This window comes from Festucalex cinctus, chromosome 10 (assembly GCF_051991245.1).
Source record: "Festucalex cinctus isolate MCC-2025b chromosome 10, RoL_Fcin_1.0, whole genome shotgun sequence".
Classification (NCBI taxonomy): Eukaryota; Metazoa; Chordata; class Actinopteri; order Syngnathiformes; family Syngnathidae; genus Festucalex; species Festucalex cinctus.
Window position 1 is genome coordinate 12893605 of NC_135420.1, and position 27364 is coordinate 12920968.

The window sequence follows — 27364 nt, forward strand, 5'->3', positions numbered from 1 at the left end:
TTGCACTTTTGAGAGTAAGTAAGAAGTCCATCATAATAAGGAAATGGTTAAAACTTAAAAATAGGATCACATTGGTAATCAGATTTAATCAGATTTTGAAACACTTTCATTTTCCTTCTGAGATGTAAAAGAAAATCTTTTACTGAATATAAAAATAAAAACCTATTTTATCTGATTCCATCTGAATCTTTTTACGATTGGTCATAAGTTGCCAATTTCTCTTTTTATGTCTTTGGAATGACAAAAGTAGTGTACTCCCTGTTTTTCAATAATTCAAATTGAAGAGTAGTGAACAGTTTGAAATAATGTATGCACAATGTAAATAGAAATTATTAGCTTTCCAATAAAAATGTAAAAAAAAAATACATTGGCTGATTTCAGTCCTGTTATTGGCAATAATTTCACTCACTGTATGTAATGTAGTGTTTTTCAGTCACGAATCTAAGGGAATAGTTGATCTGCGAAATATATTCTCCAAAAATATCAATGCTGTCCATGTATTTGACTTTCTGACTTTTTGGATGTGCTATGTGCAGTTTGATGCTGCTGTGGTGACAGGGATCAGCGGCTCAGCCAAAGCCCAGCGGGATAAAAATTCAACAATAAGAGTTTCAGCCAAGTAGAGTGTGGGACGAAGCCCACCAGAGGGTGATAGAGTGGGACTAGTACTGTATCTGGAAGCTCTTTTGAGTATCATTGGAGTAAAATATGGTCGCGCTTACTAGGCTGCAGAGTAGGAATTCTGATGTAAAAACAGTTAAAAAATAGATAACAACAACAACAATAATAATGAATTGAGTATTAATATTAATATACAGCTCCCAAGTAGATTGCGAGGGGTGTAAGGGAAAAGACAGGCAGTTTTTTTGTGTGCGTGTCTTTATTTTGGCCACCAGCAACATGTTGATGATCACAAGGTGTGTGAATTTGTGATACCGTATACTATGCGCCCTTCACATTGGCACACAAGAGGTGCAGACTGCAGAGTTTTATTGCTGCTCATCACACAGCCTAATTGTTGTGTGAATGTGTTTGTTAATGAGAGAGGGAAATATTATTGAAGGGTCCACTGACCAGTATGAGGGTGCCAAGGATCCTTAAATTGCAATCTCGTGATCTCTCGTATTGACTGTAATAACTGATGGGTTCAAATAAACAATAACTCTGAGCTGTAGGTGAAGCATTGTAAAGAAGCCGGGGGAATGTCTTTGATAAAATTCAATAGTTTTTTGCAAAATCAAAGTGCTATTTCTACAATTTCAATAAAATACAATTTGTACATGCACAATCGGTGTTTCCATTGAAGGGTGTTTGGCTTCTGAGGTGTAATTTTCATGAGGTCCCGTCACGCAAGATCTCATAATTCTCGTAAAATCTCATGAAATGTGCTCGTGAGCGGTTTGTCTACAGAAGATTGGATGCCCAGAGTTGTTTGGAAAACCTCCAAGTTGTTGTTACGAATACTCTGGTTGCGTCTATTGCTGTTGCCTTGACTGTTTAGGGTGACCAAATGCACTCTTTTGCTACATTGCCACTTTGTTCCATCCAGTCTGGGTGTCCAGGCGGGTTTTATAAATTTATGAATACGTCCAGTTTTCATTGTGCGGCAAATGGGACGCGGAATGCATCTGTTGGTTGACTGCAGACTGCTCCCAAGTAGATTGCGAGGGGTGTAAGGGAAAAGACAGGCAGTTTTTTTGTGTGCGTGTTATTATTTATAGTAACTAAAAAAAGATTTATTTCTAAATGAAAAAGGGTCATTTTACATGTGTCACTTCCTGTCACATTTAAATGCTGTATAAATACTACATTAAATACTACGCTCACAAACCAGAGGACGTGAAATCAATCCTGGCACTTACCATTGGGAAAAAGAAAAAAGAAAAAAAAAGAATGGAAACCATGGAACCAAGAAAGGTTGGACTTAGAGCATTATTTATTTATTTATTTATTAATTCATCAAGTAAGAGAGTTATGTTTTTGTTTTATTTTCTACCCACACAGAGGAGGCATACGTTAAAATAGTTATAATTGTATGTACATCTTTGAGCAGACATGCGAGGGTCTCGAGGCCTGGCCGAATGTTAAAATATGGTCATCCTATCATCCAGTACATGAAGCCAAAATAGCATTGTCTCAAGTATTTGTCTTTGACTGGAAGCTTCGAAAAAGCAGATAACAGTTTATAGCACCTGAATTCATTGATCCTTGGAACGTGTAATGCTGTAGTCATGTGTGATAGCAAGCTAACATTGGAGACATAAGTTGAGTGCAGGGAAGACAGGCGGAGGATGGAGTAAATGAAAAGGCAGTACCAATGAGGCAAGATAAGTGAAGGGAGCCTCTAACTCAAGGTGGCTGACATCTGAGCTTTCGTCATCAATTTTATATCATTCTTGCTCAAGCAGAGTAACCCTGGTGACCCCGTACATCTAGCCAAAGCCAATATAAGGACCATGTGGTAAAAGGGGGGAAAGGAGAGGGAGAAAGGGAATGATGAAGAGAAGAGGAGGTAGAAAGTGAGTTGTAGAAATAGAAGTACGGGTTTTCTGTTTGGTTTGTCATTGATGGAAAGTGCAGATATGTGGATCATTTTCTGTGGACTGAACGGAGAGAAAAAGGTTTTTGAGATTATTTTAAAATTATTCTTGAATGGTTATATTATTCTGACAACTCAATTGTAAAATGTTATTTTAATGATTCATCTCAGCAAAGTAAGCAATAATTCTATGCGTCATGTCAATATATACCGTATTTTCCGCACTATAAGGCGCACCCCATTATAAGGCGCACATTCAATGTATGACATATTTTCAAACTTTTTCCATATATAAAGTGCACCTCACTATAAGGCGCACCGCATTATAAGGCGCACCTTCAATGAATGACATATTTGAAAAGTTTTTCCATATATAAGGGGCTACAGTAGAGGCTGGGGTTACGTTCTGCATCCATTAGATGGTGCTGCGCTAAAGGGAATGTCAACAAAACAGTCAGATAGGTCAGTCAAACTTTCTTAATAGATTACAAACCAGCTTTCTGACAACTCCATTCACTCCCAAAATGAATAAACAGCTGTTTTACTATTTTCTCTGAGGTAAAGTATTAGTATTAGCTAGCAATCCAAGATGGCGGGATCTTTTGCGCATGCGCGTCACCGATCGTGCAGGGGCAACGATAGCGTCTTGACAGCGAGACCGGTTGCGGCTCAATATTGATCCATATATAAGGCGCACTGGATTATAAGGCGCATGGTCAGCTTTTGAAAAAATTGAAGGCTTTTAAGTGCGCCTTATAGTGCGGAAAATACGGTACATTGGTTTTATGTAGTAGCTACTTTACTAGGTATGCTTATTTAGGACGATACTCAGATTTATTAGCAAGAAGATTACATGAAAATACATTCTACCCTTTTAGGCCCTTGACCATAATGTGTTAAAATCTAATCAACATTTTTACCTCACGTGTGCAGGGAGTGAGAGTTGGGAAAGAAAGGTGGTTTCTGATGATTAGAATCGGTGCGAGTGATGACCTTTGAGTGGCCCATCTCATGCATAAAGAAGAGATTGGATGACTATCTCCTTTTTTCTTCGACATATAAATGAGCTTACCAGCCCAGGTGACTGAAGTTGTTCTCCACAGTGGTTGTGATGTAGGCCCTCTGGGCTCAGCTGATTGAACTGAAGTCCTGCTGTAATGTCAGTGCTAATTTCAGACTGCAGATTTTATGAATCCCATTTCTTCAGTACAAAAATGCATTTGAAATCTTTTCGAAGAAATGAATTAACATACTCTAGAAATTGCAGTATGGTATGTGAAAACTGGAGCTCAAACCCGAGGGATTCGCCGAGTCAGTCTCAGGGGTTCAGCTTGCAGAGATCAAGACACACACCTCAACTCAACTCAACTTTATTTATAAAGCGCTTTAAGAACAGGCGTTGCTGTATACAAAGTAACGTACATAAACATCAGTTTTGCAGTAAACAAGAACAAAGCAAACATTTTGAAGTGTGAATACGGGTTTGTTTGTTTTTGTTTTTGTCTTTTTTTACGAGTAAATACATTTTACATCAGTGAACAAATAAGAAGTAGTGAATAAAGAGATAAATAAATACATAAAGAAGTAGACTAAACATCAAACTCACACACCACAAAACACCTGACTCAAATGATTCATCATGATACACCTTATTTGGCCATAGGTGATCACGCTACATTGCTTGGCCTAGCTGTGCTACAAGGAATTTGATGCGCTTAGTAGTCGACTTTTGACTGTTTTGATGGTATATTGTATGATTTATTTATCGTAATATATTCCTACTATGATACTATATTCCTACTGTGGTCTGACAAATATGTGCAATATGAATTCACATGTACTGTATAACGGGGTTGTATGGTGTTCCACAGGGTTCAGTTCTGGGGCCTCTGCTGTTTTCATTGTTGTTGTGCTTAAGAAAACACAGCACAACTTTCTGAATTCAAAGTGAAGAGAGTCAGATTCAATGAAAAGGCTACTCTCCCTGTTCATTTTGTTCACAAGTTAACCCTATATCTATGTCTTGAATTTGAAATAAAATGATTTTATTTTTAAATGGCAATTAAATTAAATGGCAAGAACCTAGACAGGTTTGGAATTTCAGTCTAAACTGAACTAATCTTAAAGCAAAAACTTATTTATAGACTTGTGACTTTTGGAAGTTTTGGGGAAACACCTCATTCGATTTGGAATGCTCAAGCTTCTCTCCATTAGGATCACTCAACAAATTAATCTGCCAAATACTGACGACAGAAGGAAATGATCTTTTGTCCTCTTTTCTCGTGAAATAGCTTTTTAATACTAAACACACATTCTCTTGCAGAAATCTTTTTAAGTGACATATTTGCCTAACACTCTAACCATCATTCACCCTTTTGAAAGCTGTAATCCTCTTTGACCTTTTATTTATTTTTTGCCATATACACCCATCACCTCCAAATTACATGTCAACATTAAGCAATTACCTGGTAGCCATCGAAGTAGTCCTCTGCTCATTTCCAGCCACTACCTATTCAATCGTGTTGTTCTCTTCATCAAGCCAACCTTCAAATATGTCATTAGAGGCATAATTGCGTGAGGCTTAATGCTCCCCAGGACAATGACTTACCAGCCTAGTGTCACACATCCATCTATCGTCAAATCCTTTAGCAATTATGAAAATGGGAGCATGGTCTCCTCTTAATGTTCTGCCGTATGAGCTGAGATGATTAATGCAATGCATGTAAACAACACTTTAAAAAATGGATATGATAACCTTGGATCATTTAAACTTAAAAGGCACTTTGATGGTGAACCCTCAAGCTGGTAGAACTTACAACCCTTGTGAGACAAAATTATGTTTTTTTGTTTTTTTTTTGTTTGTTTTTGTTTTGTTTTGTTTTTAAATTAAGCAAATTTGTTTCAAAGCAGAGTCTTCCATTTTCACTCAGGAAAATGAACTTTATAAATACAGGATGTATAGCCATGAATTCCTTCTCAATCGACACCTCTGGGCTTCTGTTAATGTGTGGTGGTGATTTTTTTCTAAACCCCCACCCCCCCAGCCTGTATTTTGCCATTTTGTGTTTGTTTTGTCAACAGTGGGACATTTCTGTGGACAGACAGTTGTTTAACCCTCCAGCCAATCGCAGAGCGGGGGGTGGCGTGGGGCGTGTCACTCACTGTCCCCAGATGGGACCGGGCGAATTTGTTGGCTGCTGCATGACGTCACTCACTCGCTCACACAAGCATGAGTGAGTGAAAAAAATAATAATAATCCGTTCGTGCTGTCAAGTTGCCGCGGGAGTGACATCATGCAGCCGACATTCGCCCCCGTCTGCCGACAGGGAGTGACACGCCCCCCGCTCTGCGATTGGCTGGAGGCGTAAACAACTGTCTGTCCACAGAAACGTCCTGCTGTTGACAAACAACACAAAATAGCAAAATACAAGCTTTGGGGTTGGGGTTAGGAAAAAAATCACCACCACACATTAACAGAAGCCCAGAGGTGTCGATTGAGAAGGAATTCATGGCTATACATCCTGTATTTATAAAGTGCATTTTCCTAAGTGAAAACAGAAGACCCTGCCTTTAACATTAATTTGTGTTTTGGAATATTATAACATTTCACTTTTGTTGTGAATAACTCGACATAATTTTAACTAGTGTTGTTCCGATACCGTTTTTTTGGCCCCCAATACCGATACCGATACCCAGCTTTGCAGTATCGGCCGATACCTATACCATACCGATACTTGAGATTTTTTTCCTCAACATGAAAAAGCTGTCCTGCTATTGGTTCAGAGCATTCAAGGGCCAATAGGATGTCTTAGATCGGCATGCAGTGAACATGTCACATACCAGTGAATGAGCGTGCATGAGCAAGACACAAGATGCTGCATCCAAAATCCTATATTAGCGTTGGAATTAATGGTATCGGCATGTTACTTGTGAGTATTCACCGATATCGATACCACTGTTTTAATGCAGTATCGGCACCTCTGCTGGTACCAGTATCGGTATCGGAACAACACTAATTTTAACATTAACACACAAAACTTTGCTTTGTTCGCAAAATTTCAGTAATTTCCAAGGAACATGTTCCAGCAAAAAGATACAGTACAAAGGGGAGCATTTGTTTATTACGACCATAATGTTTTAATCTGTCATTTATTTATTTTTTTTATGGGGAATAATTTGTATCTGTTCTTAATTACTCCTTCAACTTTAACTTTTAAAATATAAAACAGCGGAAAGTGTTTACATTTGTAAAGGCCTGTGAAGCAACACAATCACTCATACTGTATGGCACACTGAAACGTGGTTCACTCCCTCCTGCCCTCCTGAAGCGCACACTCAAACCTCCCGTAAACCAGAGCTGACTGGTTGACGTTTCTCTACGTTGAAGCACTTCCTGTAATGGCTCCGGCCTCATCTCCAATCCCCCCTGGAGTGTGCCTGTCTTGGCCCAGTCACCTCAGGAGCCTGACAAGATAGATAAAGAGAACCAGAGAGACTGGGAAAAAAAAAAATCCCTGTTTTATGTTTTTTACATGGTCATTACCTTCTCCAAACAGACTGATTGTGATGTGTTATTGTTCACACACACGCGCAAGACGTAATTCATAAAATTCCACTCATTTAAACCTAAAATATTGTGCCCCTTTTTTTTTTACCACTGGTTGTTTCCAACGACAGAGATTTATCATAAACCGTTCAAATGAATCATGATTTCGTAGTCATCTACCAAGGTACATGCATGCATTAGACACAATACGCTGATCATGTGTGACAAAATGTGGCAATTTGTTGCTACCTGTAGTGGAGGTGGTCTTTGTTTTGTTATATGACACCCTCCCAAGCCCCTTTGCTGTAACGCCAGTTTGAACTTGGCCTAGTCCCGATGCTGTCTTCACAATTGGCGGTGGTGCAAAATGTGCTTGAAAGCTGCCAGTTGTGCTTAGTGTTTTTAATTTCATTTCATTTTCACCCCTTTATCAGTTTACAACCATGTTTACATTGTAATGATTTTGCTCACTATTATTATATACTGGTACCTTTTGTAGTTCAATTCAAAACTTTGATTTCATTCTTTAAAAAAGAAATGGAAGGGGACAGAAAGAAGCGGAACTTATCTGCCCCTGATCAACACAAAAATAAAATAAATAAATAAATAAAATAATAATCAACACAAAATACAGGACTGTCTCAGAAAATTAGAATATTGTGATAAAGTCCATTATTTTCTATAATGCAATTAAATAAGCAAAAATGCCATACATTCTGGATTCATTACAAATCAACTAAAATATTGCAAGCCTTTTATTGTTTTAATATTGCTGATTATGGCTTTTTTTTTTTACTTGGTCTGAGGAAATATTCTAATATTTTGAGATAGGATATTTGAGTTTTCTTAAGCTGTAAGCCATAATCAGCAATATTAAAATAATAAAAGGCTTGCAATATTTCAGTTAACTTGTAATGAATCCAGAATGTATGACATTTTTGTTTATTTAATTGCATTACAGAAAATAATGGACTTTATCACAATATTCTAATTTTCTGAGACAGTCCTGTAAATGACAGTAAGCTGTCAAGATGCTTTCAAGGTAACAATTAGAAAATAATGATTTAACAGCATGACCTTGTGCTATAAATATTTTTCCAGTAATTGAGCTTTTATACATTTTTTTAAAAATACAAATGGACTGAGATGATATAGTTTTATAATCCAGATTGTTCCACAAACTGACACCTTTAGTTGAAATACATTGTTTTTTTGTTTGTTCGTTTAGTTCAGTTATACAATGCGCACAGATCAGCAAAGCTGATTGATGCCATATAAAATATTTACTGCGTAACACCGATCTATATACATGGTATGCTACATCCTGTTTTTGTATACCTGGATGTACGAGTACAGTAAATGATACCCATTTGATGTCAAGAATGCCAATGCAACATATCCCTCTCACAACGGTGCAAAGTATGGATAGGTGGAGGGTTGGCTGTGTAACAACCATAATTCAACTGAGATGGGTATCTGGAGAGGGTGAGTCGTGATGGGGCCAGACTCGCTATGATTAGATTTCCCCTGTGTTGCTATTCTCTCTATCCCTGAGATCTCTTTGTGCTTCTTTTCCCTCGTCATATTTTGTATCTCTCAAAAGCAATTCAACAGGGATACCAATAGAGAATCAGGGGACTGTGATTCAAAATGCTTTGATCTTTGAGTACAAACATTGTAAAATATACATTTGTTGATAGCCACATCACAAAATAACTGTCAAAACACATTGCTAAAAGCTGCTAAAATCTCTCTCTTGCTTGTAGGGGTGTGAATTGCCTAGTACCTGACGATTCGATTCGTATCACGATTCACAGGTCACGATTCGATTCGATACCGATTAATCCCGATACGAATGGTCACGATTCGATACCGATTAATCCCGATACGAATTTATAAGTCGATTGTTGCGATTTTTTTCCATTCAAATTTAGAAAATACTATCAGTAAATTTGTACATGTACACTGTAAGATTTGTATGAATATATTTATCTAAAACTTGAGGCTTATAACCGTGAGCCACTGTACACAAACAGTTTGCAATCTGTTTCACATTTGAACAGCATTAAAATAAAAATATTAAGGCTTAATGTGCCGTTCATATAACATTCTTCCATGCTCAAGGTGTGAATCCTAAAAAAAAAAAAAAAAAAAAAAAAAAAAAAAAAAAAAAAAAAAAAAAAAAAATTCTGAAAAAAATCGATTCTGCCGATTATTGAATCGATTCGAGAATCGCGCGATGTAGTATCGCGATATATCGCCGAATCGATTTTTTTTAACACCCCTACTTGCTTGTAATCTCTGAGTCAATCTCCCAGCCGTCGCTTTGCAATATTGATGCTCATATCTGCTCATAGCCTGTGTGTCCATGCTGCGGCACTGGGTAATCAGTTAACCTGATTATGCATCTGATGGAATTAAATCATTTCAGTAAGTGAAAATAATAATATGAGTAATAGGTGTGGGGGGGTGGCGTTACTCCCCATAGCATTTTCTGCAGTGGCCACAAATCAAGTTTTGCTCCCTCTTCGTCCTATGATATCATTGATTTCGCAGATGTATCACCATTAACGTAACCAATGTTGACACCTGATGAATGTATTTAGACATGCATTTAGATATTCTATTATATACAGTGCCGTGAAAAAGTGTCTGCCCTCTTCTCAAATTCTCCACGTAGTTTCCCCACTTTAATGTTCTCCCTCAGGACTTAATAGTAAAGAGGAAAATTCATGGTTCTGTAAATCACAGCAAGTCATCCAGCTCCTGATGGAGCAAAGCAGCGCCTGACTATCACGTACCATGACCATGTTTTGACTGCAAAGCTTCCAAAAAGTTCAGCTTGCATCTAGCAGGAGTTTTTCCTTGGAATGCTACCATGGATGCCATTTTTGCCCAGTCACTCCCTTCAGTCATGAACACTGACCTTAACTGAAGTAAGGGAGGCTGGCAGTTTTTTAGATGTTTTCCTGGGTTCTTTGTCAGTTCATGGATGAGTAGTTGCTGTGTTCTTGGGGTAATTTCTGTAGGCTGGACACTCTTGTTGTTTAACCACTGTTGTGTGTTTTCTCCATTTGTGTCCTAAAGCTTTAGGAATGGATTTGTAACCCTTTCAAGACTAATAAATGAATGCAGTCTATTTATCATCTGTTCTTGATGTTTTTTTGTTGTTGTTTTTTTTTATTTTTTATTTTTGTATTTATTTATTTTTTTATTGTGGCTTTTTTGTTGCAGCATTTTGAGATCTTTTGAGACGGGTGCCAGACAGGTTCTGTTCAAGTGATTTTTTTTTTTTTTTTTTTGATTGAACAGTTCTGGAAGTAAAACAAAAAAAAAGTGATTATCCACAGTTAATTCTTTATTCATCAACAGGGGCAATTATTTATATATTTATTTATTTATTAATTTATTTATCTATTTATCTATTTATTTATTTTTAAACAGATGGCAAGTTTTAAAATTGCCCTTTATGTACTTTGTCTTTGTCTGATATTAACATCAATGTTAAAGTGAGGAAACTGCAAAAAAATGTAAGAATTTGAGAAGAAGGCAAATACTTTTTCATGGCATTGAATGTACTATTATACTGTTATTGCTTACTGCTCGTTACACATTTGGATGCAAAATTCAAAAAGTTCTTTCAATTTGAAATTCTCCACTCCATTTATTTCTCTTCTGGTTTGTAACATCCCAATTTCATTAAAGAAAAATTGACTTGTGATTGATGCTATCTTAGTTACTGGTATTACATTTCTGTTGCCTTATTGGTTAAATGTTAAAGTCAGCACCACATAGTGACGTTATTTTGGTACACGACACCTAAACGTCACTCTGAACTACAGGATGTGAGAAAAATAAGCCTCATATTTTGTGTGAGAATGTATGACTTTGGTGCAACCATGACTTTTTTGGTACCAGTGAACCACAGGGAAGAGGATTAGTCAGGAAAGTTAAGTGAGTGTAAAGGACAGACCTTTTAAGCAGGCCACATGATAGCATGCTGAATGCAACAGCAGGCATGAATCTGCAGATTATCAGCACTGGCTCGACTATCCAGAGGCTGATTAAAGGCTTTGCACCTGTCACTTGTGTAATGATATTAAGTGGTAAAGCAAAATTATAGACAGTTTATAAAAAGTCAAGGCAAGTCAAGATGAGATGATTGGAGAGCTGTCTGCCAGTACAGACTTGCATTCATATGGGATTCGAAAGGCATGCCTCTGCTGATGCCCTTATGAAAAGAACATTTTGCAGTAGAAGCAACCGGAATTTATATTTCAAAACCTGTTGCTTAATTGAATGTATGAGCTCAGCAGGTGGACGCCCCCACGACCTGGAGTCTAATGATTATTGGCCTAAATGGTAAAGGCTGCTCTTGGTAAAATAAACAATGCCTTGTCATTGATGGATAGTGCACTTTCATTGATTCTATTTGGCCTGTAAAGATCCGTCATGACAAAAAGTGCACATCAGAGGAGAAATACAATCACGAGACTGCTTTGGTGGAGCGGGCCTTTGGGAATAGCTAGGATAGCATCAACGTATGTTATTGGCTTCTTCTTGCCTTCACAGTCAGGCTGGATAACCCTTGAAGTAGCACTCCCTCGATGAGTGATCTGTTTATTTTTGCATGGCCGCCTTTATCGACAGAGCCTATAAGCTTGAGAGGAAAGATGCTATCTGACTCTATTCCTGGGTATGTAACAACAAGCATTCAGGAAAAGCAGCCCCAAGTGCATCAGGTCAGAGCAGCTGTAAAGATGGAATAATATTCTTCTGGTTTACTGCTGTTTTGGGAGAGTTGTTTGCTCACCTTTTCTTGTCCAGAGCTACAGCTAATTCCCTTTGTCACTTGCCTGATTTTATTAGTGTCAAATCCACTACTTCAGTGAATGTTTTCAACATTTTAACTAGCGGTTGTCTTGTCTCCGATTTACGGTTTTCATATCAGTAGGTTGGTGACTGAAAGTACAGATAGGCCTCATAAGCATCCAATTTATCATACGGGAGACACAGGGAAAAGCCCAGACCGATGCAATAATCCTTCTTCGACAGACAGACCTAGCTCGAAGGGAATGAAAGTGCTGCGCCATTATGGCATGTTTAACATAGATCATTGATGACATACAGAAGAGGGATTTTGTGAGAACATATTGCACTCTCATGTCCTGAAGTTTCAGAAGGGAAATGTAGTTTGCAATTGCCTTTCGAAGCTTCAGGGCGACTCGATATAAAAAGATTATACAGCGGTGATCATTAATAATCGATGGGGAGGATACAGCACTAGAGCCTAAAACGGTGTAAATGCCTGTATGTCTTTGAACCTAGCAGTGAAATATTCATCATGCTCTGCTGATGCCAGCTTTAGTTGAAGGTAACCGCATCGGCCGTCAGTGTGAGACTAAGCCTTGTTTTCTCCCCAATGTCTTTTATTTTTGAAGATTCTACTCTTTTATTTTTAAAGATTCTTGCAAGTGAATACCCTTCTGCTCCAGTCAGTCATAGTACATTTTTTGTGTGCTCCTCGTGCAAATGTTGTTTTTTAATTTATTGATTAATATCAAATATTAGACTTAATCGTTCATGTCTGCTGAAAGCCGTTGGATTTGAAATGACACAAAACCAATCATCATTAACCAAAAGCATACATTTTTAACCAAAGTACTCATTTTATGAGCACACCAAACTGACATTCATCCCCATTTTACACTGTACAGTACCTTAGAGTGAGCAGATTTTCAAAATTTGCGTCCGGGACGGCACAATTTAGCTGAAAATGAAATTGGGGGGGACAGGTGTCATACGCCGAATCCTATTCGTCGACTGGGGGGTATTGTTCGATTACTTTAGCTAATGCTAAATACTTATGTTGGTTGACAGTCAACAGCGCTAAACAATTAGTGACTCACTCAATCTCCATTATCGAACCTTTTTTTTTGCTTAGTCCCGGCAGCTAGAATCTGACTGTGCTGTTTATCTCACTCCCGTCCCGCATTGTAACATTGGAAATATGCTGCCAGAAAGCTCAGCTTGTGTTGAGTCTGGCCGCCAAGTGACATTATTAGGATAGTAGGGCTGCATTTCCCATTATTAAAACAGTGGGATTGGTGAAATCTGTCGGGACTCGGGACCCAAGTCTCAAAAACTGGGTCTGTCTTGGTCAAACCCAGGACATTTGGATTGGTCACCCCACAGTACCTCTTTTGTTGCTTGCAAAATTTGGTAGGCTAAAATACAAAAAGGTACTACTAGACACTAATCGTGTCGCCAAGCCTTCAGAAGTGATACCAGATGAGTAAAAACCTATTGCTAGCCACCCATTGGTCGAACACAAAAAAAATAAAAAATAAAAATAAAAAAACACATGCTAACACTAGTTTAGCATCTTGCTGTACCTTTGTTCTGAAAGTTGTAATCAATTTCAGTTTGCTGAAATAGTTTTATTTCTGCTGTCTCTTCTCAAATATTTGTCGTCTTTGCGTGGCCAGCAGTCACATGCCCGAAGCAAATATAGAAGACCCTCATTCTCCTCCATTGTTGTTGTTTGTTAGAATGTCTCATTCTGACTGATGTGGTCAACTTTAACCCATCACAGTGAGTGCACAGTTTGTGGCACACATTGGAGTCAGGGCATCGATGTCTTCCTCAAGGACACCGCAGCTGTGCATCTGGACGATGTTGGGGTCGAGTGGTCCATGGCTTGAGCTGGGGTTCCCACAGGGTGTTGGCTGGCAGTGATCTTGCCACTTACCCTACAGTTTACCTCATTTTTCAGCTGTCACCCAACTTACTGTCCGTCTTTACCCCCAATTTAATGCTCCCTGGGTGTCTGCAGTGACGGCATGAGGTTATTGGCTCTTTAAATGGGCAGTGACCTATGTACCACTGGCCAATTTCTTTAGTCATTCTCAGAGTTGTGATGTGGCCTTGAGCTTCTGATGCATATTGCAGCTCGAGGCACTTCCCCCCGCAGCTCTCATAATCTGAGAATGAGTCACCACTTTGGCTCCAGTCAGGGTAGAGGTCAGGCGTTTTGACCCATGGGACTAATTGTCTCAGCGTGACAGCAAAAGGAGGACAATGAGTGTGGAGAACACTACACTCTCTCATCCATTAATAGTGAAGTAATTGCTCAATCATGCATGATTATCAGCTGCAGGGGTACCTCAGTGATTGTAAGAAAATTATCATGTCTAGTGCTATGGCTCATAAATGCGATGAATGATGGAAGTGTTAGATCTCACCCATAAATACAACTCTTGTACCCTTCATGTTGAATTAAAAATTGAAATATTGAAGGCTAGTCATTGAAAATATTTTGCGTTTTTTTACCTTTCCCATAACTGACGCTGACTTTATTAGTCTTATTGACACTTATGCACACAAAAGTTTTCTTTTAGTATATCACTGTCTTTAAATTAGGGATGGGCAAGTACTGAAACCAGCTGTCAGTATTGGGCCTTATTTTAAGCTAGCAGTACTCGCAACAGTGGCCAATTCCAGTATCGGCTGTCCTCTTGTGGCCATTTTACGATCAGGAACTAAAAATTGTAAGAATTCAAATTTAGGTTTTAAAACTATTAGTGGTATCAGTACTTTGTATCGGGATCGGTGCATACTCAACGGTTGAATTCTCATACAGGAATCGGTCTGAAAAACAAAGATGTGGTATCAAGCATCCCTATTTTTAACTCATTCACTCCCAGCCATTTTCACAGAAGCAATCCCATTTGCTACTGGCTGTTTTACTGAATTTTGACTGTTTTTGCAAGGACCACAAAATATTGTGTTATTTTGCTCTAAAAACATGGAACCTATCAGAAGAAAGATTAAAGTCTCTTCTTTCATCAGGAAAAGAAAGTATGTTTCTATCTGTTTCCGTTTTGCAGCAATTAACATTAGAAGAGAGCTAAGTTTCATCAGTTTTCACAAATCTATTTAAAATTCTAAGTAATTTAGCTTTTTTCCTTGATGGCCCTGGTTAATCTCCTTTGCTCAGCTGCCACCTGTTGGCCGTGTAATAACTACCATTTCTTAAACTGTTCTTTGCAGTTGAGAGGCTGCATCAAAGCCTTCTGTATGCTCTAGCATAAAAAAACAAACAAAAAAACAAAAAAAACGTGTAAATACGTCTTTGGGACACTTAAAACATAAAAAAAACGTATTTACACGTTATTGGGAGCAAATGAGCTAAGTACATTTTGTGGTGTCTTTTTTTTTTTTTTTTTTTTTTTAAACAAAATATCGTAAACATTAAATGTATCCAAAATAAAACTTGCAATGCTTTTTCGATCTGTGTTGATTGTGATGATGTCCCTCTTCATTATACAGAGGATCTACTCCCTCCTGGCTTCCCTAACATTGACATGGGCCCTCAATTGAAAGTCGTGGAGCGCACTCGGACAGCAACGATGCTCTGCGCCGCCAGTGGCAACCCTGACCCAGAAATCACCTGGTATAAGGACTTCCTGCCCATTGACCCCAGTGCAAGTAATGGGCGAATCAAACAGCTGCGCTCAGGTAAGGAAAAGTGAAGCGTGTTTGTCATTATTGTTCTTAACGTAACATTTGTTTTCCTCTAAAGGTGGTTTAGCAATCGCCTAAATTACTTCTTCAAGAATACTTTTGAAGACTCCTGTCGTTTTTTTTAAACAGCCTTTGTAAGTGTAAAGTATTAAGGTACAGTATGTTAAATGAATGAATGAGGTCAAATTATAAATGCTACCTCAGAAATACAGTATTTCAAAGTCAGTGAAAGCCACATTGAAGTTGCACCGGCACAACTCAGTGGTGGATATGTTTGTGTCTTGTTCACATTGATTAAACCCCACTGAAGCCCACTAAAGCGAAGTCTAATTATATAGCTAATTAAGTGCAGACTCTGAAGCAGCCCTGGGCAACAAGGGGTAGATATTTTAGGTCGATAATTTGTCACCATTGGAAAAATCCAATGACTGTCATTTGATCTCTTACTGCAGATGTAAATCAGCACGAAGGCTACTAAATTGTCTCGTGATTGAGTTCATGTCCCATTTGTGCCTCTCGTGTGCTATTCTCAAAATGATTGATCATCTCATTATTTATGCACATTGATATAAAATAAATGAACAGCTCCCAAACATGGTTTTAATTTTAATTTTAGGAAACATATGCCTATGTAATTGTTCAGTATGTGTTAATATGAATGTGGGCTATTGCAGGAAAACGTACTAACAGTCTTTTTATTAGATTTTTTTTAAACAAGTCACGTGAATCAATTGATATATCAGTGTGTAATTTACTGTACCTTTAGCGAATTATCTTACAATCTAGTGTACCAACTTGTGTCTGAGAATACATTGTGTATTATTGTGAAAAGAGAGGGAATATGTGTGCACGTTTTTTTTTTTTTTGTGTGTGTACGCCACATCCAAGTTCTGTATACATTCATTGTTTCTCAGAACTCTCTATTTAGCATTAGCTAATCAATTGTATCAACAACAATTAGCTACCATGAAACAGCTCTGTAAGAAATCAATAAGTACGGCAGGTTTTTATGGTTAAAAAAAACATGCACTGTGTGTGTGTAGGGATGTGTGCTTATTAGCTCTAATTAAAGCTTTTGAGAAGTTACTGCAAGTCTTGGTGAGTATGAGTAAAATGCTGAATATCAATGCTGGTTTACTTAACTTTTTGGTCAACATTTCTCTCCATGGTTAAACCACTGTCCGTTATTTTGCATGCTATCTAATGTAACTTCTCTATCACCATTCTTGTGATTCTCCTTCAATAGCATTTGTATGTCTTGTCTAATTGAAGGATGTTTTTGTTTTTTTCTCCATGTGCTTTGTCTATAATTAATAATCGTTTGAAAATATGACACGTCAAAATGAATGAACGTTGCGGAGTATTTAACACATTCAATCTAACATCAAATTATGTTAACTAAAGACAAAAAATCTTCTAAAATTCAACTTAAGAACAACTTTAAAAACCTACATTCCAACATACACCAAAACCAGTCATAAACAAAATTTTACAATATTAAAAATAAATGATACATAATTAGTTAATTATAAACTTTTGAAACTTTTAAACTATGATACAAAACAATGTTTGAAATTATGACATTACCAAAGATGAAACTTCTGCACTTGAAGTGTTAAGTGGCAGTTAACTCCAACCTTACCCTAAAATCAACTATGTTGTTCTTCCTCTTTCCTCTATTTACTTTCATCTTGCTTTGTGATTTACAGAAACCTTTGGTAAGTCTTCATCTGAGTCAAGCAAGCCCACCCACTTTCCTTCAAGCAGATGGCATATTTAAACTCTTGGTCAATATGCATGCATCCCTTGCTCCCCCCCTCTCCCATTTACCCTTTCCTGCCACTTGTTCAGTTATTTTCACCAACAATTTTGTAATGTGAGTTTTTCAAGGCATCTTTATCCTGTTAAATCTAATATACATGGTACACCATCATATGAGTCTTAAGTTGTTGTTTTTTTTGTTGTTTTTTTAGGTTAACGTAAAGTAAAGCTGTGGCTGATTAACTTTTGCTGATCACATGATCCAAATTTTAGACTTGACAACCTTGTTGCAAGACACCTGCCCTCATTAATATAATGCAGATAGGTTGCGTTATTTTTGGATTCTTAGTTTTGACATTACTGTCCAAAAAAAGCCTGAGAATGTTGAGCAAGTACTGATAAGGGTTGAAAAATCAGGAGTCTTTTCTTGAGGATGGCCAATGCTGTGTACAGTGTCTAACATTTAAACTGATCTCGGCCTAAATTTTCCTGTGTGATATAATTAGTCGGCTACATTTTTGTACATGTACATTTTGGCACATTCCTTGTTTAAAAAACAAATACATATATTGTGGGCTTTTACTGAAGTTCTTGTTGCTGTATGACAATATTCAATATACCGGGAAGACTAAGGTTGATGAGAATATGGGATGCATTCTTACAGTAAGCTCCTTTGGCTTCTCATGTTCTCATCATTTTGAGTAACCGTCTTTGGTTCACAGATTCCTACGTTTAGAATTTATTAAGAATTGCTTGCAAATATAACTACATGATGGTAACCTTTCATGAGAAAGTGCTGTATAGTAAAAGAAAAAAAAAACATTAATTTTACTGTGCATTTGATTATTATTATTATTATTATTATAGCGTTTTAGACGTCACGCTAAAAATGAGTTTACTACAAATAGTGCTCTACTTTTGAGGAGAGTATGTGCAATGCTTGTCATAACAGCCTCTATTAGGGTTTATCTGTTTTCTTGATTGCTCCAGGCAAACCTTCGAGCCTTTGGGGGTAATTCCTTAATTTCAGTTTGTCATGGTAAAAGTAAAGTATTCAGGGAAAGACAAGTGAGGATGGGGATATGCTGGGAGACAATAAATGAGGTCGGTGCTGTAAATGAATTACGCCATCACCATTTGGTTGCGGAATAGCTCAGTTACAGCACGAGCCTACTAACAAATTGACTGACAAATTCAATTTAAAAACAAAGCTCACTAGATTCTGTCCAAAAAAAAAGGGTCTATGTTCTAGACCACAGCACTGCCAGGCCAGATAATATTTTTGTGTGGTCCCCCCAATGAGTTTCCTCCAGAATCATGGAGGAGGCTTGACATTTTTTGCAATGTGCTTTCACTGGCCTTATCAGGTTAAATGCCCCAAAGATTGGGGAGGCCCCATTTTTTTCATAATCTGTGAATGGAAGCTCACTGTCCTACGTGCAAAAAGCCTGTGTCATATCATCTTTAGTTTCATCTCTGAAAGATCATTAATATATGCTGCTCTTTTACTTTGTCAGAACATCTGAGGGGACGAGCTGGTCAGCCAGCTACCCTATGAACAGTCAATTCTATTTTGACAAATCAGACAATCTGTCTCCCTCGTATGCAGAGAACACCATTTCTAACACATTTAGAGGGCTGTTGAGCAAACATCTGGGGTGATCAGTGGAGTAAATCATGCCACAGCTGATAAGTCAGTTGCTTGTTGAGGTGTATTTAGGTCATTGTCAATGTAAGCTGATCAACCTCTCACTGACCGAAGCTTAGAAAGGGGTAGACTTATGGCCATTAAGTTACATGGTTTAATACAGGTGGATTTGTTATTGTAGGCCCAGCTGTCTGATATTTTTTTATATGCTAATTTAATCAAATAAAATAAAAGTCAGAAAAGATGCCATTGATCATAGCATATATGTTTATCATTGTTGCTTTGAAACCAAAATACCTTTAACTTCTATTTATTGGATCTATTATTTTTCCCTCCTATCTCATTCCCGTTTTGTCACAACTTTTAAGTAGTCCTGCTTTATTAACCATAACCTTACCTGGCCTAACCTAACAATACCCTTCACCTTACCCAACCTTAAACTAGTAACACCCTTAACTTCACGACTAAAAATTCATATTCGCTTAAGCAAAATAAGTCAACCACTTCCTGCAACCTCTAATAAAATGCTAACACCGTAACAATATAACCTCCTTGGGGCCCTAATGTCCTCTGTCTTGTGATTAACCTTATGTGGCTTTTAAACTGGTCGTCAAAATCATTTTCATAATGACACATTTTTTAACACCGTTTTACCTGTTTGTTCCATTGACTTTTGTATGTGTGTGTATATACACAGTAAATACATGAGCAGTGAAACCCTGTTGATCACGAAGGGTGTGCAGACTCAACTGTAAGAAATGAAAATTCCCGATTGCAGACTTTCTTTCACCTTATTCCCCACTTATATGCTTTAAATAAATTTAAACCTGAAAACACCCAGTTCAGTTATCCAAATAAGTGACTAAAATGTGCTTACGGTAGTTCAAGTTGTTTATTTGTCTCATAGTTGATGTCTTCTGTAAATCTGACACATAAAACAAAAGAGAATTAAACATTGCATATTTAGACACCAACATGCTCTCCCAAAACCTTATAATTGTGGCTAACAAAGGTCCACTACGATACTATACTATACTATACTATACTATACTATACTATACTATACTATACTATGCTATGCTAGGCTAGGCTAGGCTATGCTAGGCTATACTAGCTATGTTATGCTATACTATAATACTATGCTATGGTATGCTAGGCTATACTAGCTATGCTATACTATACTATACTATGCTATGCTATGCTAGGCTATACTATCTATACTATACTATACTATGCTATGCTATACTAGCTATGCTATACTATACTATACTATACTATACTATACTATACTATACTATACTATACTAACTACTGTGTAATTTGAAACGCCATAGAAGATCTGATGACAATTAGCATAGATGCTATGGTAATTGTAAACTTTCAAATATCTGCTACCTTAACATACATGGATCAGCAACTCATACAAAGCAAACAATATTCGCTGCTCTCTCTGCTCTATGAAAACAACAGATGAAAATTGGCAAAACATGGTGCTATATAATCTTAAAGGTGTTTTCTTTGTGTTCTGAAATACGATGCATTTCTACCATTAGACCTCAGCGCTGTCAGCCATGTTGCGGCATAACGTGGTGATACATTACAATACACTAAACTTGTGCAACTCTACTTTGATGTAAACTGTAAAAAAGCACTGAAAATGATTGCTTCAAAATCCTTGATAATGACAAAACGTGATGATGGAGAAACACTGCTTACAGTATATACTGTATATATACATATAAACACATCACAAACCAGGCAGACCTTAGACTTATTCTTGCCTCCTATCTGCTGGTATCACATACAATCCAAATGTAGTGAAGAGTCAAGATAATTTTTTCGTGAAAGGGAGCGGAACTCTGAAAAAGGCACAATAAGAGATACGATGAAGGGCGAAAGATGGAAAAAATAGTTATAATAAGAAATATGTTAAAAAAAAACAGTTTGACAACAATTTAGCTATGGGCAGAAGAACAGTTTAATGTAGTGTATGCCAGAGCAAGGGGGGTTTGAGTTAATCTCTGTCCCCAACAATTCATGGCTCTGCCTGCAAGGGATGCATTTTACATCCAAGCAACAACTCACAGCTACATTTTAAAAAGCCCACCAGTGAGTGAATAGATAAGCTGGGTATTTTACTGTCCCTAATGGGATATTTGGCCTGCAGTCAAGCTTGTAACACAATGGACTTACAATAAACAAAGAATAGGGAAGCACGCAGCATAAGAGAAATGAAACAATGGAAATAGCCAAGAGACAACATGACCAAGCAGGAGTGGTGAAGCTAGAGATGAAGTGTCTATCTATAACACTTAAGGAGGGTTACGATTTGTGGAATTAAAAAAAAAACCTTCAAGGTGTTTGATTATAGCATGTGTTTGCCAGAAGGTACAGTGAAGTCTGAACTAGACCAGTGCAGACTGCATTACCTCCTGAGCAGGCTTGTAATGTAGATACCCAGGATAGTATGGAGACCAATAACTGCTTTACTGACCTCCTTCTCAAGGTCATTCGGCCGGGAAACGGCTTATGACACTGGAGCAGACTATACTGGTGTGAGGTCTTGCCCTAGCAATGCCTTATCACCCATATTTGCAGCCTACTAAATAAATGCCATGTCCTGCCTAAGACACATTGAGTTTTTGTTGTTAGTATGGACCATCCGTCCTAGAGAGAAATAAAACGTGAGTACATCAGCTATGGAATCTATTTGTGATACCAGCAGTGGGAGAGATTATTTTATTTTTGCATTCCTATAAAAAGTTCCACTTTCTAAATTCTTACCTGGGTTAAAACCAGATCTAGTGATCCACTCCCTAAGCCGAATAAGCACTACTAACCTATAACTAAATCTATGTTGTGTCTTCATTTTTGTGTCTCCTCCAGAGGGTACCCCGATTCGAGGTAAGACGTTTAAGCATCACAGTGAAACAATATAAATATAACCTAAAATACCTTAATCTCATACATAACTATATACAAGTAGATGTCTCACAACACCATCCTAACGACTAAATAGGGTGATAATTCTGTTGGTGCCCCATAAAAAAAAATATATATATATATAAAAACATAACATTAAATATTGCTGTCATCTATGTTTGTATTCTGTGTGATGTCTGTGTTAAACATGCCCATTCACCAACGTTCCTCCACCTCAGTCTGTGTCTTGCGTGCATTTTCACATTGTCATGAAAAAATATGAGACAGTTCAACTTTTATTTTGGGTGGTTGTTGGTCTGGTGATGTTTAGGCAAGGAGGTCCTCTTAGGCCGAGCTAATGAATACTGTAAGATGGCAAGCTTTGTGACCCCCTTTTTTCCCCCCATCTTCTTTGTTTTGATATCCTTCTCATCCTTCTGGTCTCCGCTAGAGCCGAAAGACACTCATGTAATGTTAATAAGCAAGTTGCATTACAGAAATTTGCATTTATTCCCCCCTGTCTGTGACAGAGCTTCTTACAAAGATGAACCTCGCGATGCCCGTGGGGCGAAGGCTGCTGTTTAAAAACGAAGCTTGTAGTTACTTCATATTTTTTCTTATGTGGAAATCAAAGCAGAAAATGGAATGACAACGTAATATATTACTTTGAAATTTTTTACACTGACTTATTTTCCACCAGATTTCTACTGTGATTTTATGTGTTTATTGCAAAATTATTTGTGTTTCGTTAATCAGGTAAGTAACTGTATATCATGTGCCTTTTAGAAACAGTATTGGATACATTGACAGGTTACAACATTATGACCACCTCTTGTAGCAAGTGGTCATAAGGTTGTGATTGTCCGGTATATATATTCACATGATACAAACTATTAGAGATAGACTGATAATCGAGCGCCGATATTGAGCATTTTGATGAAGATCAAAATCATATCGGTCTATGTCTACAAACCATGTCTTGAAACTCAATCCGAAGTTCATTTTGGCACTTTGTTCCATTAAATTCATACTTGAACCAAGCCTAACCCAGCCAAGTCTGCAATAGCATTAGCGTTTACGAAGGTCTCATTTGTCAAATTGTGGCAAACAGCTGGGCATGTAGTAAGTACGTAGACATGGATCCTAGTAGTATACATATATAGAGTCTTTATAAATAAACCAATATGAAAAATGTCTTTAAAAAAATCCATTCCCCTTCAATCAAAGCAACACTGGTCTATGATAAGACCTAAGCGAAAGGTGGAAAACTGGAATAGTCACACTACTACCTGTGTCATCACTGATTTTATGCGTGCCACCAGATAGGCACAGACAACAATTGGCATCACACATTGGCCTCACACTGGTTTGGCAACAATGCAGTGACCTTGGGGTGAGGTCAGATCATACCTGAGTGACAACCGTAACACCCTCAATACAGAGAATTGCAGGTCCTGCTACCATGTGATTACACACGTGTCTTTTCCACTGTGTCATTTTAAAACAAGTTCCGAACAGAAACCTGAATTTTTCTGATGTTTGTCCAGGTAACCATTTGCCTTATCATCAACCGCATTGGCAATCTGCACAACTGTGACACTATGCAGGATAAGAACGTCACACTTGAGGAATCTGAACTAAATGTAGCAACTGGGATAGGCTCCAAGCCCATGTCATGACATTGAACAGAACAAGCCTGTCTCGAAGTCTTCGTTTCAAAATATTTTTGCAATATCCTACGTAATATATTACCCTCATATGTCCATCTTTGCAGCAAAACTGCTGTATTTGAAAGGTACGAGTGCTTGTCCACTTGATTACAGTTGGTTTTCAATCAAATTTGTGTTGCGATGCAGTGAGTAGTGTTTGCGTGAGAAGCGAGGGAGAAAACGGAGAGAATAGAATGCCCCTGGCAAGCCTGACTGGCCTCAGAGCAAGAATTAGGGAGTGAGACTGGGCCAGTTATTTTGTTGATTGCCTACAGAAATCAATCAAGGCTTGCTGGAGCAAACTAATTGAATTACACAATTGGGTCTGGCAGAGGGGGTACAATTGGCAAAGCTGCTTCAAAATAGTGACAGGGTGGGCAAACCATAACTTGGGGCACTTTACACAATTAATCACTCATGCCTCAACCCATCCTTCTCCTTCGATTTTTCTTCTCTTGTCTGTCTTTTCTCGTTGTGGCCTCAATATTTTCATTGTTTTTGTCTAACAAAGCGCAGGACATAAAACATTAGGAATAGTACATTCGCCAATAACCAAACTTGGAAACAACAAACTTAACCTATTGCCAGAGCAAGAACGACGTGAAAGTGAAATGTTTCCAGGAAGCCTTGCTACACTTAGTCCTCAAAAAATGATAAATTCTGCATTTCACTCTCTTCTTTCCACTTGAGTGGTCCTCAACGGACAAAACTTTGATAATGGATTCTGTTATAATGGATCCCTGTTGAACAGGGTTGCTACCACTGTATGAAAAAAAATACTTCAGATCTCATTGGCCATTTTTGCCTTTTAAGTCAAGTTGGTGATGGTGTGTCTGCTGCGTGACAGTTGGTAAACATGGGCAGTGGAACATACCAGGTGTTCTACAAAGCTGGAGTTGTAGCCCTTTTAGTTCTGGTAATTAATACGTTTAACTCATTCACTCCCAGCCGTTTTCACAGAAGCAATCCCGTTCGCTCCCGGCTGTTTTCCTGGATTTTGACTGATTTTGCAAGTTCCACAGAATATTGTGTTCAATTGCTATAAAGGCATGGAACCTACCAAAAGAAAGATTAAAATCTCTTCTTTCATCAGGAAAAAAAAAAAGTATGTTTCTATCTGTTTCCGTTTTGCAGCAATTAGCATTAGAAGAGAGCTAAGTTTCATCAATTTTCACAAATCTATTTAAAATTGTAAGTAATTTAACTTTTTTTTCTAGATGGCCCTGGTTGATCTCCTTTGCTTGCTGCCACCTGCTGGCCGTTTGTGTAATAACTACCATTTCTGCAACCGTTCTTTGCATTTGAGAGGCTGCATCAAAGCCTTCTGTATTCTCTACCATAAAAACAAAACAAAAAAAACACGTATAAATACGTCTTTGGGACACTTACAACATTAAAAAAAAACAAATGTATTTACATGTTATTGGGAGCAAATGAGTTAAGTTTGAAGAGGGTTCAGTTAGACAGGCCAAATCTACCTGACTGGAGATGAAGTAGGGTGAAAGAGTCCTGTAGTTGCATAGGGAGCTGTAGCCAAATGTGATAGTGTAGAAATAAGTCTTAAGTCAAGATTTCAACAGTTTTATAAAAGTAGTTGCTCTAATTTCTGCAGGTAGGGTATTCTGGAGTGCTTGAGCCCAAATAGATAATGCTCTAGAACCTGCTTACTTCTTTTTAGCTCTCAGTCACAAATGACAAGCACATTGTCAACGTAAGGAACAAGATGAAACACAAGATACCATCAAAGGCATGATAGGAAGGCACTAAGCCATGTAATGTTTTCGGAGTGTTGTGTACTAAGGCTTTGATACCCATCCAGGTTTCAAGGTGATCTCGCACTATATTATGATGGATGGAAAGACAGCTCTGAGGTCAAGTAATAATACTATTTGATGAGGTGTGAGTCACATCTAGTAAACAGCCATTTGCCATGTTTGCGATGGTTGTCTTCAGGTGTTCCCTGAATCCTCAATGCAACAATTCAAGCGGATTACAAGAGGCCATGTTTGATTTGTAAAAGAATACTGGAGATTAAACTGAGATTTGACACTGGTCTGTAGCTGAAAGGTAGCGTTTGCAGTCTTGAGGCCGTTAGCAAGATTTGAATGTAGCCAATTCATGCCTTGAATATAGCTTCATGCGTTTATTGAAAGATCATTTAAATAATCTACTGTCAGCTCATAAAAACATTTTAACAAAAGTGTTGCTTGTGTGTTTTTGTTGTTGATGTTTTTTTTTTAATTGCAAACTATCTGTAATTAAGGATTTAATCACTGCTGTCTTAAAAGCTGTAATAGAGTGCCAGAGAAGCGAGTGAAAATAATATTTTCTTTTTTTTATTTTAACAAACTATCTCCTACGGGACTTCAAGTTTTGGTCCCATCTGTGAGCGAGGGCGCAGGTCTCTTACTGTGTGTTTTTATTCTTAATGGTGGTACAGTCACAAGTTAGTTACAGTGAGCCACACTGAAATTGTTGTGCATTTTCAATAAGACCGACATGAGAAGAAATGGAAGCAATTGTCCTGTTCATATTTCATACGCCACAGTAATAGTTAAAGCATTAATGTTAGGGCTATAGCATTGATTGTGGTTGGAGAAACGGCAGAAGGACCAGACCTCAAAATGTATGAAGTAGTGGTCCGGTATAGCAGTGGTATATGGGAGAACCGTTACATTGGAGGTTATGAAGTTCTGAGTACGAAATTGAAAATATTATTATGAGCTAGTTGGGGAGGCAACATGGCAGGCTTAACATGCAAGGGTGTCCTAAAAGTTCCAAGACTGGTGGCACAAAAGATATGTATTTCAAACCTGAACAATTATAACTCTTTCAATATGGGCCATATGATCAACTATCACATCGGCACCGAGAACTTGTGGAATTTGCTTTGTTCAGTGCGCGAGAAGAGTTTTGGCAGGACAACTTGTGGCTGCTTTACCATGGCAGATTGCCTGCTTACATTGCCCTGAGCATCTGTCAGTTCCTGGCCGATTTGAACATCGCCAAGCTCCAGCAACCTCTCGAACTCACCCTGTCTGTCTCCATGCAATTTCTTTCCCAAGCTCAAGAGGTTTATCAAGGACACGTTTTAAAGACATCAATATGGCTGTGACGACGGAGCAGCAGAGGATCCCGGGAGAATCCTTGCAGCAGTGCAGTAAGGCACATAATACATGGATGGTGTGTTTGACTCCAGGGGGATTACTTCTTCGGGGAAAACTTGTAGTTTGTGGTTTGGGTTTGAACAGATCTTGAACAGATCTTTTGTGACACCAGTACTGAAACCTTTCTGACACACATAATTCACTACAGGAGCACAGAATGGCACATCAGCTAAAATAAAATCAAGATGATTCTGAATGTGAAGTCCATGAAGGTAGAATGAAAAAAAATGATTTTTTTTTTTTTAAATTGACATTTTAAGAGATAACAGATCCAAAATGGCCAATAAAAGAAAGTTGTTGTTTGCCAAACTTCATAGCCAAATTTGAGGACATTAGCCAATCTACTGTAAGGAGCTTAGGTCAAGTATCACACTGGCATACATATTTATTTATTTATTTATTTATTTATTTATTTATAATCTTGTGTTTTTCAAAATAGTTTGTTCAGGTGTAAACAAAGGCATTAACTTTTCTTTCTTTTTTTTTTTAACCAATTAATCACATTAATATTGATATCTTGTGAAAACAGACTTAACAGCAGCATTC

General features: G+C 37.8%; 1 protein-coding gene across 17 annotated transcripts in view; it reads left to right on the plus strand.

Annotated features, from left to right (window-relative positions):
* The window catches only part of ptprsa (protein tyrosine phosphatase receptor type Sa), a 245904-nt gene that overhangs the window by 130155 nt on the left and 88385 nt on the right, over positions 1-27364 (plus strand). For all 17 annotated transcript variants that reach the window (XM_077535321.1, XM_077535315.1, XM_077535318.1 and 14 more), the window contains one exon: positions 15417-15605. In XM_077535321.1, coding sequence (XP_077391447.1) covers positions 15417-15605 — 189 coding nt within the window. The remainder of the gene's footprint in view (positions 1-15416; positions 15606-27364) is intronic.